Below are 14,971 nucleotides of genomic sequence, written 5' to 3' on the forward strand. Positions count from 1 at the left end.
TTTCTTGTTGTATTGTTTGTTCTTTCATGTTGACTTTAAAATTCATCATAAAATTGTTCATAATTTTAGTATTGGCTGTTCTTTTTTCTGGAATTTTATGTTCTTTTTTATATTGTTTGTTCTTTTTTGTTGAATTATTTGTCCTTTCTTGTTTATTTGTTTGTTCATAATAAATATATGGTTAATGTTCATAATGAAATTGTTCACTTCATTGGTCTTTTATGTTTTTACAAGCGTCTATATTGTTTATTTCCCAATAAATAAATAAATAAATGTTCATTTCCAAAATAGTAAATGTTCATTCCAAATAAATAAATAAATGTTCATTTCCGAAATAGTAAATGTTCATTTCCGAAATAGTAAATGTTCATTTTTGTAGTTTATTTCCAAATAAATAAATAAATGTTCATTTCCAAAATAGTAAATGTTCATTCCAAATAAATAAATAAATGTTCATTTCTGAAATAGTAAATGTTCATTTTTGTACCAGTATTTTTTCTTTCTTGTTGTATTGTTTGTTCTTTCATGTTGACTTTAAAATTCATCAAAAAATTGTTCATAATTTTAGTATTGGCTGTTCTTTTTTCTGGAATTTTATGTTCTTTTTTATATTGTTTGTTCTTTTTTGTTGAATTATTTGTCCTTTTTTGTTTATTTGTTTGTTCATAATAAATATATGGTTAATGTTCATAATGAAATTGTTCACTTCATTGGTCTTTTATGTTTTTTACAATCGTCTATATTGTTTATTTCCCAATAAATAAATAAATAAATGTCCATTTCCAAAATAGTAAATGTTCATTCCAAATAAATAAATAAATGTTCATTTCCGAAATAGTAAATGTTCATTTTTGTAGTTTATTTCCAAATAAATAAATAAATGTTCATTTCCTAAATAGTAAATGTTCATTCCAAATAAATAAATAAATGTTCATTTTCGAAATATTAAATGTTCAATTTTGTACCAGTATATTAATGTTCATTTTAAACAACACAAAACGACATCGTTTTGGATGGGGGTACAGCCAGCTTTGACTGTACCCGGGTATAGCCAAAAATTTGCGCAAACCACCAATCCAGGGCCCAAAAGGCCCATACTCCGTAGACCCATATTGACACATAATTAAAACCTTACTAACTGAAAAGACAGTAACACCACACCAGCAACACGCCACAGTACCTGACTACAACACCCAATTGAGTAAACAGTAAGGGTCAATTCGTACTTTCATACAAGTAACACTTAAATCTAAAGCACACTTCCCTTTTTCCCCGATTAAAATTAAAATTAAATAATTTCCTCATTTTTCATTTTTAAGCATCATCGGAAAATCCTCTCTCAGAAATCTCGTTCGAATCTGCATCATCATTTCATTTCTCCACCCCCCTCTCTCCCTCCTCTTCTCGGGAAAATCAAATTCGAAGTTTCGCTGTTTTCTTAGATTCCGCACAAATGGCGTCCGAAAATTTCACCGACAAAACTGCCGTTTTCAGAAAGCTCAAACTCAAATCCGAGAATAAGGTTTGTTATTTTCTTCATAATATTTTTTTTGTAAAGAACTATTTCCTTAATCATTTCCGAGTTTTGTTGCTGAATTGTCTTCTTAGGGTTAGGATCTAGTTCAGATCGGGCTTCAATTTGCTGGAAATTAGATTTAATTTGATAATTTTGGTAATGCTTGAGTTTATGAAACTGATTTTATGTTGTGTTAATGTGCTGTAGATGTGTTTCGATTGCAATGCGAAGAACCCTACTTGGGCGTCGGTGACGTATGGGATCTTTCTTTGTATTGATTGTTCCGCAGCTCACCGTAGCCTCGGTGTTCACATCAGTTTCGTTAGGTATGCTGTTTTATTAATTTGGATCGCCATTTCGGTCAGTTTGTTGATTGTCAATTATTTAGCATTTTTTCGTTGATTTTAGTTAAATTGAAAGATCAATTGATTTTGTGGTGGATTGAACTTTTCTGCTTTATAGAACGTTGTTAACTAATTGTTTAGTTGGTGGAATGCCGAAATTTTGGACAGTACGTATTGACTCTGCAATTAATAATGGCCGCGAGTTCTAAATTGAACATGACAATGTGCTTAATTTGCTTAAGTTTTCAACTAAATGGGTATAATTATTACAAATATCTAGACTCAAGTCATATTTATGTTGTAACCTGAAGTGATGAGCAACCGTATTGCTGATAAGAACCACCATCAGTGTGTAAAATTGATTGCTAACCCTTGTTTTTTTCTTGTCATCGTCTGATTGGTTTTTGGGCTGATTTAATATTGTGTTGAGACTGTGGACTAGGAAAATGGTTGGTAGATTTTGAGTAGTATGCCTTCGTAAAGGAATGGTTCTCCGGTTAACTTAGATTGGGACTAATAGTTGTTAGATCAGAACTACTTAGTTATTCACCCTCCTTGAGAAAGGCTGTAAACATATCTGGAGGTCTATTAGATTAAAATACAATGTGCTTTTATTATGGATTGGCCCTTTGATTTTGAGGTAATGCAACTGTGGATGATTTTGTTCCAAGATCATGCTATTTGGGCCTTTGTTTTTCATTTTAAATGAATTCAAACAGTGGATAAGAAAATTGGAACCTTGTTATTATCTATTTTATTTATTAATTTTGAAGGAGAAGTTAACTATTGATTTCACATGCTACAACAACAATAACAACAACAACAACAACAACAACAACAACAAAGCCTTAGTCCCAAAATGATTGCTAGTTTCAAATGAAACTTTAAGAATTTGAAGATATTTGTGCGCCCCCGTGTTGATATGTAGCAAGATTGAGCTGGCACGCTCCAGTTAAACTAGGTTCTAAGAGCAGTTGTTGCAACAATTTATTTATTTATTTTGGTATTTTAGCTAGAAAGTATCAGAAAGTTAACAGTGTGTGCCTTGCTAATTTGGTTGTTGAGTGTTTTTGTTGGAATTTCAACTGGAGTTATTTGTATCTTGGAGCTTACTATGTTCTCATGTTACTTCATGTGTTACTCTTTAAGATTCTAACAGGTTGAATGTGGGCAATTTCTTTTTCTTAAAGGTCTACAAACTTGGATTCATGGTCACCTGATCAGTTGAAGATGATGTACTTTGGTGGAAATAACCGTGCTCATACATTTTTTAAGCAACATGGATGGACTGATGGAGGCAAGGTTGAAGCTAAATATACATCAAGAGCTGCTGATTTATATAAGCAGATACTGGCGAAAGAAGTTGCTAAAAGTTCTGCTGAAGATCCTGGTTTACCTGTTTCACCAGTGGCTTCACAGTCAGCACAGGCGCCTAATGGATTCTTTGATGTTCATACTAGTGAAGTTCCAAAGGAAATTGTAACAGAAAAGAAGGAAACCGTAGACCTTCCATCTTCTCCTAGAACTTATGCTGTCAAGAAACCTCTTGGATTCGGAGCAAAGAAAGTTGGAAAGAGTGGAGGACTTGGTGCTAGAAAGCTTACAAAAAAGGTTAATGATTCAGTCCTTTTCACTTTCTGCTCAGACATGTCTATTTCTGTGTTATAGGCTGGGACAAAACGTTTAGTCAACAGTTGAAACATTTGTCACAGATAAAAAAATGTTTTTGCGGCTTATTATTTATTCTTAATTTGGTGTTATGGCTCTTTACTGACCCAGAAATGACAACTTTCCTGCAGCCTAATGAAGACCTTTATGCGCAAAAGCCTGAGGAGGCCCCTGCTCCTGTTGCTGCCCCAAGTAATAATCCCCTCCCAATTGGATCGTCTTTTCCTTCTCGTTTTGAGTATGTTGAAAACAGCAATAATACGGAAGTGGGTAAAAGTTCGGAAGGGTCTCACATGATTAACCATGTTGCACCACCCAAATCGTCAAGCTTCTTCGCAGACTTTGGCATGGACAGTGGTTTCCAGAGAAAAGGAAGCTCAAATTCTTCAAAAGTACAGGTAAGACATAGTTAAAGCTTGCTAGGGATTAGAGAATCTTACTTTCTTTTTTGTGTGGACTCTGGGATTCATGTTTCTGACTGTTTATGTCAAAGGTTCAGTTATTGTTGGGAAGTGGGCTCTCATTTCCAAGATTTTATTAATGTATGCTTATACTGCACAATATTGATACACGCATTTGTGTTCAAACTTTTAGGGAAAATTCACTAAAAAATGCCTAATATGATAGCAAAAGAAAATGTTCAACCAATATCAGCCATTTTCTCGAAAACGAATTGCAAGGATCACATGTTGCAAATAAAACATAGTTTGCATGGGTACATTGAAACGTTTATTTCTTTCTTCCCCAAGAGAAATTTGAACATTTGAACTTGCAAAATGAAAGCTGATCTTTCCACTTTACATATCCCCTGACGATGCCAGACTTGCGTCTCTGCTTTCACAAATCTGGCCCATGCCCGCCTTACCCCTTCCATGACAACTCGCAATTGGTACGCCACCTCAGTGGAACACCATGCTGATAGCCACCATAACATCTAAAGTTCCTTGCCCTACTTCCATTTTCTCTTACTGGATAGAGGGAGCTTATAAAGGAAAATTTCCAAATCTTTGACTGCACAATACCACAATCCATAGGAAAGCTGCATTTAGCACAAATTGCCCATAACAAAGAAGAAACCATGTATACGAGTGTAATTATGTTATTTGTGTATGCCTTTGGGGAATAGTTAGCAGTAATTGCTCACTGTTTGAGATGTATATGTGAACCCGGAGAAGACACCTTTAATTCTCTAAGATGAACTAAAACGGCAATTTCCATTTGGCTATGGAAGATAGTCTTGGGCCACTTGGCAATATGCATTGTACAATATGGTCATATTAGACCATTATCTTATCCCAATGCCAGCTAAGGGGCTCCTACCTAGGGTGGGGTTCGTGTTCAAATTTATACAATTACGAAGACAAATAACAGTGTAGGCTTTTGTTAGGACCTGAAACTTGCTTTCCATATATGTACATAGTCAAGAAGTCAGGGAACTTCAGTTAGACATTCCATTTAATTCATTATTATGGCTGGTGGGGTATTTTACATGATATACTTGTGGCCATTGTGGATCTTGTTCCTCTGCAGAATGTGTAGATCATTTGGTGTCATCTGTTCTATATCACATGATTCTATGGACACTTAACATGCTACCAGGCTGTTGATACTTGGTGTATTTCATTTTGTATAATTAACAGATGGAAGAAACTGATGAGGCCAGGAAGAAGTTCTCAAATGCTAAATCAATATCCTCTGCTCAATATTATGGAGATCAGAGTAGAGCTGGTGACACAGAAGCACGAGCTTCCTTGCAAAAGTTTTCTGTGAGTACATATATTATTTTATTTTTGTCAGATAATTGCTTGCTGGATGTCATTTAAACAATTGATATTTGATAATGTGGCTTTCCTCGTTCTTAAATTTTGAGTTATGTGTACCTGGTTTTAGTTTCCGCCTTTTATTCCATCTTAATTTACTGCACAATTTAAATCATGCAGTACCGGTTTGACTGTTGTCTATTCCATCATAATAGTTCCTGCTTTTTTTAGCTTCTTTTAAGAATGAAAGTCCATATTTCTTGTCAGTGAGTGGGTAAAATGATGCCATTCGTATGTAGTATCATATGCTTACTATCCAATTTTAGATAACTTTACATCGATGCTTTCAGGAACTATCGTCTTTTTGTGTTTACTACTTGCTGGAAACCTTTTCTTCTTTCTAAATGGCCTTCTGGTATTATTTAACAACTTTTGTGACCTTATTCTGCAAAAAAAGTTAATTAAGCAACCTATACCTAGAAAAAAAAAAATCAAATGATAACCCTACCAGTCTACCACCGCCCCCCCTCTCGTCCTTGTTCAAGAACAACCAGTCCCCATCACTGTCCCATCCCTGAGCCCAGCGTGTTTTTCCCAGCCGCTCCAGTCCTCTTTTCCCAGGGAAAGCTTAAATCTAGGTTCTTACATGAGCACTTCCACACTACAATACCAGTCTCACCCAATGCCATTCCCACCTCATCTTCTACCCAAATCCTTCAGCTCTGCCTCTTTAGTCCCTGCATTGGAGCACACCTTGGATTTTCCCTCTTATGGCCCCCAAATTGTCATCTCCTGTGCTGGCCCAAACTCCGGGTGTCACTGGCTCACTGACCCAACTTGTTTTCCAGCGCGGTTTCACCTTCACTGCCTCACCTGCTGCCTAATTTTTCTCCCCAATGTCCTTTGCTGAATGGGGCTGTAGAATTGTAGACCTTCGCTATTTAGTGGTCAGGTTTTATCTTGTTGTGGCTGATTTAAATCACTAGCGGTGTGTTTGTATAGCAAGGTAGAGGGAAAGAGGAGGAAGGGGAGGGCAAAGAAAGGGAGGGAGAAGGTGAGCTCCATTCCCCTCTCCTTCCCCTTTTTTCCCCCAACCTTTTTATCCGAACAAGGGAGCTTATATCCCTCCCTTTCGCTTCCGTCCCTTTCTTATAGGCGACATATACGCGTGGCTTAGAGTGGATGGTGAAGGCAATGGCTGAGAGCTGGAATTTCAGATGCTGTGAATTTGAGAAGACAGTTTGAGGTGAGTTTGTAGGGGACCAAGGAGATGAAGGACAAAAGGATAGTTAGGCTAGTGACTAGTGAGATTGGTGATGGATGTGAGCTTAGTGTGTGAGTGGCTGTGATGATGGATGTAAGCCTGACAGAGAGTGTTTATGATGGGAAGAGAGAGAATGGAATATGCTCGTAGGGGATACTTTTCATTTACGGGGTGTTTGGATAGTAAGATAGAAAGGAAATGAAGAGGGAAAGAGGGGGAATGGGAGAGGAAAGAAAGGGAGGGGTAAAGTGAGTTCCATTCTCCGTCCAAATCGCTCCAATTTTCAAAGGTTCGGGTTTATTATATATATACTCTTCCTCTCTCTCCCCTTCGTACTGGGTCAGATTGACCAATATTTGTTTAGAATCAATTATGTGCTATGCCAGTAACTCATCAGAGACTCAGAGTGTTGGCTTCTTCTCTGAAATTGCTGATGTGCAAAAAGTTCTTTGTATTATTTTTGCAACTGTGATAACCTTTCCCAGTCAGAGGGAGTATGTTTTATGTATGTTGGTTTTATATGGCATCGTGACTATATATGCTGAATTGGTTCTTTACACAGAGCGAGATGTAATATTAGGCATCTTGTACTGTTACATTATCTATGTGGCTACCTCATTGATGTAACACGTACTACGTTCTTTCACAGGGATCAAGTTCCATATCCAGTGCGGATCTATTCGGGAACGATTCTGATGCCTCTCTTGATATTTCTGCAAGTGATCTCATCAATCGCTTATCATTCCAGGTACTTGGATACCAATTGCGTGTGTTTTTATTTTAATTTATAGATCTTTGAGCTCCTGATTATTTTATGGGTTTAAAATATAGTGATGATACTCTTATTGCTAAACTGTTTGAGATATGTGGTTGATGACCAATATGATGTTGATTTTGCTATCAGGAGAAACACATTTTGCAAAATTTCCTCTTATTTTTATTTTTATTTTATTTCACCCCAATACTAGTTGCATCATGCATGAACTAAATTTCTCAAATCATAGGAGTTTGTCTTGGACAGGTTATTTATTACTATATAAGTTGGGATCTCATTGCATGAATATGTTATTTATTACATCATGGTAATGTTTACTTGTTTGACAGGCACAACAAGATATATCTTCCTTGAAGAATATTGCTGGAGAAACAGGGAAGAAGCTCGGTTCCCTGGCGTCGTCATTGATGACTGATTTTCAGGATAGACTCCTTTAATGCAATATCTGTAATAATTTGAGAATTGTCAAAAATACGAGAGATTTTATTAGTGTCATGTAAAATGAGTTTTTCTTGCCATTCTTTGGAAAAACAAATAAGTAAAGATTTTAGCACTCTTTTTTAGTTTCCTATGTGCTTGCTTAGCATAATGTGCAGTGAGAGACTGAGAGTGTTCATTTTTTTTTTTCCCATTTTTTTTTACAAATTGTCATTTTTGTCTTTAAACTTAGTTAGTTATTACTACTGTGTAACCTTACCAGAATTTTCAAACTCTGTTGTGGTGCTTCCTGTGGTGTGGAACTGTGCTTTTTAGTTGATACTCCATAATTTTCTTTTGATACTTGTATTAATTGCTTGGATATATCATTTTTCTGAATTTCACCTGCAGTTTGCAACGATTTTAATTCGTACGATTTTAGTATTTTATTAATTGAATTTGATTTTATATTTCACTGTTATGTTCACTGTTTTAAGTTTTTAATTTACACAGAGTAGTCTCTTTTCAGGTTAATTAGAACAATATGAATATATATGATGGACACGTTTTTGTGTTTTTTAGGGAAATATATGACGGGACACCTAATTTAAAGAAAATTTTAGAATGGGAGTAAAAGAGGATATTTTAAAATATAAAGTAGTTCGATTTATTTGATATATTTCAGACAAAATAAATTAAGATAAATAAGTTCATAAAAATAAGTTTCTTAAAGATATTTTTACATATAAATAAGTTCATTTCAAACAAAATAAATTAGAATAAGTTTAAAAAATATAAGTTCAGACAAAATTAGTCGAATGAAATAAAGTCCCTTGGTGCTGCAAGACGTGCCAAAGTATGACTCAGCTTGAGCTTTTTCAGCGTATTGGAAGTAGAAAAATAATTATAAAAGAAAAAGACTAAAAAAAAGAAGCTTGGGGAATACGTAAATATTTTTTCATCCGGAAAAATGTAATTTCCCACAAAAATTTAATTAGGGTAAATAGAATATTCCCCAAAACAAATTGCTCCCTCTTTATTGGACCACAATTTCCGTTAAAATACTCCGTCTCTTCTAACTTCAAGCATTCAAGTCCGTCTCCTCTCTGGTAAAATTCTCTCTCCTACCTGCGTCAATTTTTTCGATATTTTACTGCTACTACTGATTTCGACTTTTAATGGCGGCTTTCTATTCCTCAATTTTCCCTCCATTTTCAAAACCCTTAAAATAATCAAAACTTTTGCATTTCTCCTTCCTCCTGTTTAGACATTTCCCGCTCAAATTTCACTCCAAAACCCACTTTCGCTCTCTAAATTTCATTCTTCCCTCCTCTTTTTTCATCTAGATTTTCAAAACCCTAGTTTGTTTTTATCACTTTTGGATCTCTGGGTAGGGAGGAAGAAACCCAGGAAACCAAAACCCAAACCCAAATCCTAGATTATTCTCAATTCGAGGAAATTTCGCTTAAGGAAGAAACCCCAATTTCGGAAACTATGGAAGTCGAGATCCAACCTTCGTATATTCTTCCCTCTCATCAGAATCTTGGTGGGTTTTCTAGCACTGAATGCCTTCAATGTAATGAAAGTCTCCCAAAAGATGAAACCCCAATTATGGAAACCATGGAAATCGAAAACCCTATTTCGGATTCACCTAAATCTGATCAAATCCCAATCGAGTCTTCGAAAATCCAAGAAGAACCTCCCACTCCCAAAGGAGATGATGGCCAGTGTCGCAAAACCCTAGCGGAGCTTACTCTAGGTGGTGAGAAATCGAAAGATGCTGAGTTCGTCCAAACCCTAGATGTTAAAGAAGGGGGTAAGAAATCGGAAGAAGCCAAAATCGACGAAACCCTAGATATGTTTGATATTAAAGAAGGGGTTAATGGTATGGAAGATACCGAGTTCACCAACATCTTGGTTGATTCAGAAGATGCCAGCCTACTTGATAATATTGACAACATTGTAGATTTTGAGGATGATGATGAAGGTGGAAGTTCACCAAATAAGGCGATGTCAGGATTCGGTGCATTTCGTGGCCCCTATGGTCCATATCATCAGTGGGGTGAATTCGACTTGCCGAATCGGTGTATGTGCGGTAACTGTTCCGAGTGCGACGAGGATAGAGAAGAGATAAATCGGAGAAATCGTGCAATGAGAGGACCATACAGAAATGGCTGTTATTCTGATCCGATGCGCAGAGATTATCATCACAATAGGCGGTGTAGGAGGAAAAATCATGCGTTTAGAAGCAATCATCACAATGTAAGGGAAAGAGAAGGTGAAATGTACGGAATTCACCCTTATTTTCTGTATCCTGAACCAGAACCATGTACTGTGGTATGATCTTCTTCCCACCTTTTAAATTTAAAGCTTAGTTTCGTTGTGGGTTTATATTTGTTGATATACACTGACTATCTTATGTTGCTTTTTGTTTCGTTGCAGGGGGCTGGTCTAAGAAACCTTGGGAATACATGTTTTCTGAATTCAATTATACAGTGCTTCACTCACACTGTACCTCTTGTTCAAGGGCTTCTATCACTCAAACACGAGGCATCAAGTCATGGTGAGGCATACTGTAATTGTCATTGAAGTGTAAATTGTTTTTTGTTCTTGTTGTTAAGAATGGGAAGTCATGGTGATTTTATGGTTGTCTCTTTGGTCTTTGGAATTGCAGGTGCTGGTGAATTCTGTGTGCTATGTGCTGTGCGTGAACAGATTGAGCACTCACTTGGGTATTCAGGGAAGGTGGTATCACCGTCCAATCTGGTGGATAACATGAGCCGTATCCTTATGATAATGATTGATAGTTCTAGTTGATTTTTGTTCTTGCGTTAGTGTTTAAGTCTGGATAATATGAGCATTATCATTATATGATAATGATCGATAGTTCTTGTTGAGTTTTGTTCTTGTGTTAGTGTTTAAGTCTAGATAATATTAGCCGTATAATTATATGATAATGATTGATAGTTCTTGTTGATTTTAGTTCTTGTGTTAGTGTTTAAGTCTGGATAATGAGCCGTGTCCTTGTATGATAATGATTGATAGTTCTAGTTGATTTTTGTTCTTGTGTTAGTGTCTAACTCTGGATAATATGAGCCATATCCTTATATGATAATGATTGATAGTTCTAGTTGATTTTTGTTCTTGTGTTAGTGTTTAAGTCTGGATAATATGAGCCGTGTCATTATATGATAATGATTGATAGTTCTTGTTGATTTTTGTTCTTGTGTTAGTGTCTAAATCTGGATAATATGAGCCGTATCCTTGTATGATAAGGATTGATAGTTCTAGTTGATTTTTATTCTTGTGTTGTGTTTAGTCTGTCTGTGTGATGTTTGAGGTATATGCAGCTCAGGTTCCTGTACACAATAGCAGCTATATTAGTTAGTGTCATATGGATTTGTGGCCTCATTGACTTATCTTTTTAGTATGAATACAAACCCAGAATGTTGCTATCTTTGACTTCAAAATCCCAGAAATTTCCTCTATTTTTCAGAGACACCAACAAGAAGATGCCCATGAATTTTTACAGTGTTTATTGGATAAGCTTGACAGTAATTGGTCAAAGTACGAGGCAAATGCTAATGATTCATCATCTCTTGATGATACGTTGGTGAGGCAGATTTTTGGTGGCCGTCTTGTAAGCCAGGTAGCTATTGAATTTTGCCCCCATAGTTGTTTGTCATACCTCCTCCTAACATCCTATTTGAGTGATTGAACTTTTTTTTTCTCTTGTCAACTTAGGTTCGCTGCTGCAATTGTGGCCATAATTCTGATACTTACGAACCCCTAATTGATCTGAGTTTGGAGATTGAGGATGTGGATAGTCTGGAAAGTGCTTTGAATTCCTTTACAAAGGTAGAAAGTATTGAAGATACAGAAAAGTTTACATGTGAAAGTTGCAAGGAACAGGTAAAAGTAGAGAAGCAGCTAATGCTGGAACAGGCTCCTTCTGTTGCTACCCTCCATTTGAAGAGATTTAAGAGTGATGGTATCTTTGTTGAGAAAGTTGACAAGAAGGTTGAGTTTCCATTGGAGCTAAACTTGGCCCCCTACACCAAAGGGTCTAATAATGAGAGTGTATGTTTCTATATTTCTTTTGTGTTCAAAATTCATTTAAATGTGTAGTCATCTTTCTTGTTTCAACAATTCATTCAATACATCATTGGGGATTCAGACTTTTTACAACCTTTATGAGGCCGAGCTAGTTGTTGGCCTATCAAGGTTCACTTCCTAAAATCAAATTATGCCAGCTTTCACCTCTACGGCCCTACCCTTTGTCATGTCTCACGTAGCGAGCTCTCCCTTCAACACTGTCATTAGTTTTGGAAAACGTAATGTTATAAAATAGTTGTGCACTACTCCTTTCAAAGTTTCAAGTTTCTAGAATCTAGAAGCCAATCATGATGATTTTTTGTAGTGACTACCCTAGACCTTATAGTTGAGTCTAGAATTTTAAGTTTGGTTAACTAGCATCCTTATGGCATGGATTTACTGTCAAATTTTCAGTCACATAAATTTATTTGACAGAAGTGTTGAATATTTTATGTTTCGTAAAAATATGTTTCTATGAAGACTTAAGATATACAGAATCTTGCCTTTGTGTTTTGTATTGAGTGGTAAGAAGAAGGAGAAATTACTAATGCCCATTGTTTCTCTAAGTCATGGTTTGACTATCATAACATTCATTAGGGTAACTGTTGGTCATGGAACTCAATGACTACTTGCATTTACTTTTCTTATGGATTTTTTTTATCTGCCTCAATCGCCCTCCCAAAAACAAATCAGAGGTTTCTCTGTATGAAATGTTGCCTGAACAAATCAGACATCTATGTGGTACTGATATTATTCTTTGTATTTGTTGTAGGGAGATTTGAAGTATGAACTATTTGCAGTTGTTGTGCATGTTGGTGTTTCATCCACTTCAGGGCACTACTTCTGCTACATCCGTACTGATCCAGATAAATGGTATCGGTTTGATGACTCACAGGTATTCCTTTTATGAACATACCATGCAATTTTATTTTCAGATTGCTTTGATTTTGAGTGATTACACAGGTTATATTGGTCATTATTAATGCTGAATCTATTCATTCACCTTAGGTCACTATGGTTTCTGAAGAACATGTGCTTTGTCAAGATGCATACATCCTCTTTTATGCAAGAAAAGGCACACCATGGTTTGGTAGCTTGATTGAGAACTGGAAAGAAGAGTGTCAACAGAAGATCTCTAGCAATTCTCCAAAGTCTGTTTTGGATGACATGGACCTCCCATCTACTTCATATTCCACTGGAAAGAGGGATGAAATTGGTGACACTTCTACAGTGCCTGGAATTGAGATAATAAGACAACAAGATGAGGTTGATACCAAAGCTGGTGTTGAAACAGGTCTTCATTATTGTGCAGTGCCTGCAACTGAGCTGATGCAAGATGATGCCCAGAATTCTGCAGTACCAAATCAAACCTCTGCTTCCTCTTCATGTGTTCCTATAAATGTGGGGTTTGTTGAGGTTAAGGAAGATAAATTTGAACTTGATGTTCTGTCCTTGATGGAAGAAAATGAAGCCATTGAAGAAGACAAGACATGCTCAAAGAATGTTGGTGACCTCGAAAATGATGTAGGCATCAAACCTTCAACTCCCATCAGAGAACTAAGTCCAAATATATACTCTGATGAGGAGCCTGCAGGTAATTTTCATTCAACTGATGAGTAACCCTTACGGCCCGTTTGGTAGCCGGTAATAAATGCTGAGAATGAAAATAAATCTAAGTGTTATTTGGCAAGAAAATAGCATCATGATATCCATGGTAATGAAATTTTGTCTCAAACTTGGTGTTTTTCTTCATAAATTTGCATTTCTCACTTAATACCACTCCCCAAATGGTAATAGATAGATAATGGAAATTTATAAAGAAAAAGAGATAACTTTGAGTGAACTAGCATTACCATTGGAATGAATATTGATTTTCCTTGCAAATTTACGTACAAATTCATTCTCATTGACACCATTTATGGCTGGCTACCAAACGTGCCGTTAACCTCTTTCACCATTCCCAATGATAGTAAACTAACTAAACTGTATATGCATGCCTTGAATGGAAACTTACTTTCAGAAGAGGCATTTCGTATCTCACTCGACCATCTCAAAATAAAAGACAAGTCACCATCATCAGCATCACCTAAGAACTCTATCATCAACCCAGAGAAGCAGGAAATGAAAAGGAAGGAGGCGGTTAAATGTTGCAAGTCAATGCCCATTGGTAGGCGACAGATGTTAATGGCTGCTATACATGGTTCACGCAGTAATGATTCGTCCACCAAGAAAAGAAAAAGACCAGTTCCAATTTTCCATGGTAAACACTCTCCCAGAAAAGGTGTCAAAATCAGTTCAAAACGTGTGTTGCGACCAGTAACTGTTTAGAACAATCTTGAGGTTCTGAAAGTGTAGGTAATGATGCATTTAGTTGTCTTGATTAACTTGCTAAATGCCTCCTCTCGTAGGTTAATCTGTCTATTAATCATTTTGCTTAACGGTAGATTGTGTATACTCTGTTCAAGATCTGGGTTTTTAGCTAAACCTAGGTTTCTGAAAGTTATATTCTGAGTTCTGTATATGATGGATCTCATTTTACTCAGTTTGTAACTAGAGAGAGCTTTCTCTATGGGAAGCAGATTGTGAATTTGTGACATATGACCATCGTTATGGTTTCAGTTTCATTCACATGAGCACCTTCATATGATGGTTGAATTCAACTTGCATCTTCGATTGATCTTATGCTGGCCTTTTGAAAGGTTTCCTCTCTATTTTTATAATGTGAAAGGTTCACCTATTTAAACTTATGAACTGGATAACATTATTCTACTATGTAAAACTTTTGATTGTAAGAAGAGAGAATTGTTTTGTACACACCTATTATGTACTCCCTCGTCTCTTAAAGATTGCCATTATTGTCATTTTTTGAGTCAAAATTTAAGAACTTTCACCATAAGTCATAACCTCTCATTAGCCTATACGATATAATGTAATCATGCGGGGTCCTGTTAGATTCGTTTCAATGTGTATTTTCGGAATATCAATTTTTTATAATTTTTACGCGTGTAGAATTAGAGATATTTACTTTTGAGTGGGTATTGGAGACCGTGAAAAGTCAAATGGGGTAATCTTTTAGGAACGATGGAGTAGCGTTTTGGTATTTCAGTTGTGAAATGCTTAGTGACGTCGATA

At 36.1% G+C, this 14,971-nt stretch overlaps 2 protein-coding genes across 3 annotated transcripts; both read left to right on the forward strand.

The window, feature by feature from the left end:
- Nucleotides 1-1,279: 1,279 nt before the first annotated feature.
- On the forward strand, nucleotides 1,280-8,055 carry LOC110792030 (probable ADP-ribosylation factor GTPase-activating protein AGD8). Its single transcript, XM_021996828.2, has 7 exons — nucleotides 1,280-1,522; nucleotides 1,724-1,842; nucleotides 3,051-3,471; nucleotides 3,660-3,926; nucleotides 5,169-5,294; nucleotides 7,202-7,300; nucleotides 7,657-8,055. The coding sequence occupies exons 1-7, from the start codon at nucleotides 1,454-1,456 to the stop codon at nucleotides 7,762-7,764; spliced, it is 1,209 nt and encodes a 402-aa protein (XP_021852520.1). The 5' UTR covers nucleotides 1,280-1,453; the 3' UTR covers nucleotides 7,765-8,055.
- Nucleotides 8,056-8,815: 760 nt separating this feature from the next.
- LOC110792025 (ubiquitin carboxyl-terminal hydrolase 20) lies at nucleotides 8,816-14,463 on the forward strand. 2 transcript variants are annotated; one of them, XM_056830965.1, is made up of 8 exons: nucleotides 8,816-10,081; nucleotides 10,187-10,307; nucleotides 10,419-10,526; nucleotides 11,221-11,393; nucleotides 11,489-11,824; nucleotides 12,612-12,734; nucleotides 12,848-13,433; nucleotides 13,863-14,463. In XM_056830965.1, exons 1-8 carry the CDS (start codon nucleotides 9,239-9,241, stop codon nucleotides 14,165-14,167), a joined length of 2,595 nt encoding a protein of 864 aa, XP_056686943.1. In that variant the 5' UTR covers nucleotides 8,816-9,238; the 3' UTR covers nucleotides 14,168-14,463. The 2 variants fall into 2 exon arrangements, with proteins under 2 accessions (XP_056686943.1, XP_021852511.1); XM_021996819.2 differs by having other exon boundaries at nucleotides 8,819-10,081; nucleotides 13,860-14,463.
- The last annotated feature ends 508 nt before the right edge of the window (nucleotides 14,464-14,971 follow it).

This window comes from Spinacia oleracea, chromosome 6 (genome assembly GCF_020520425.1).
Source record: "Spinacia oleracea cultivar Varoflay chromosome 6, BTI_SOV_V1, whole genome shotgun sequence".
NCBI lineage: Eukaryota > Viridiplantae > Streptophyta > Magnoliopsida > Caryophyllales > Amaranthaceae > Spinacia > Spinacia oleracea.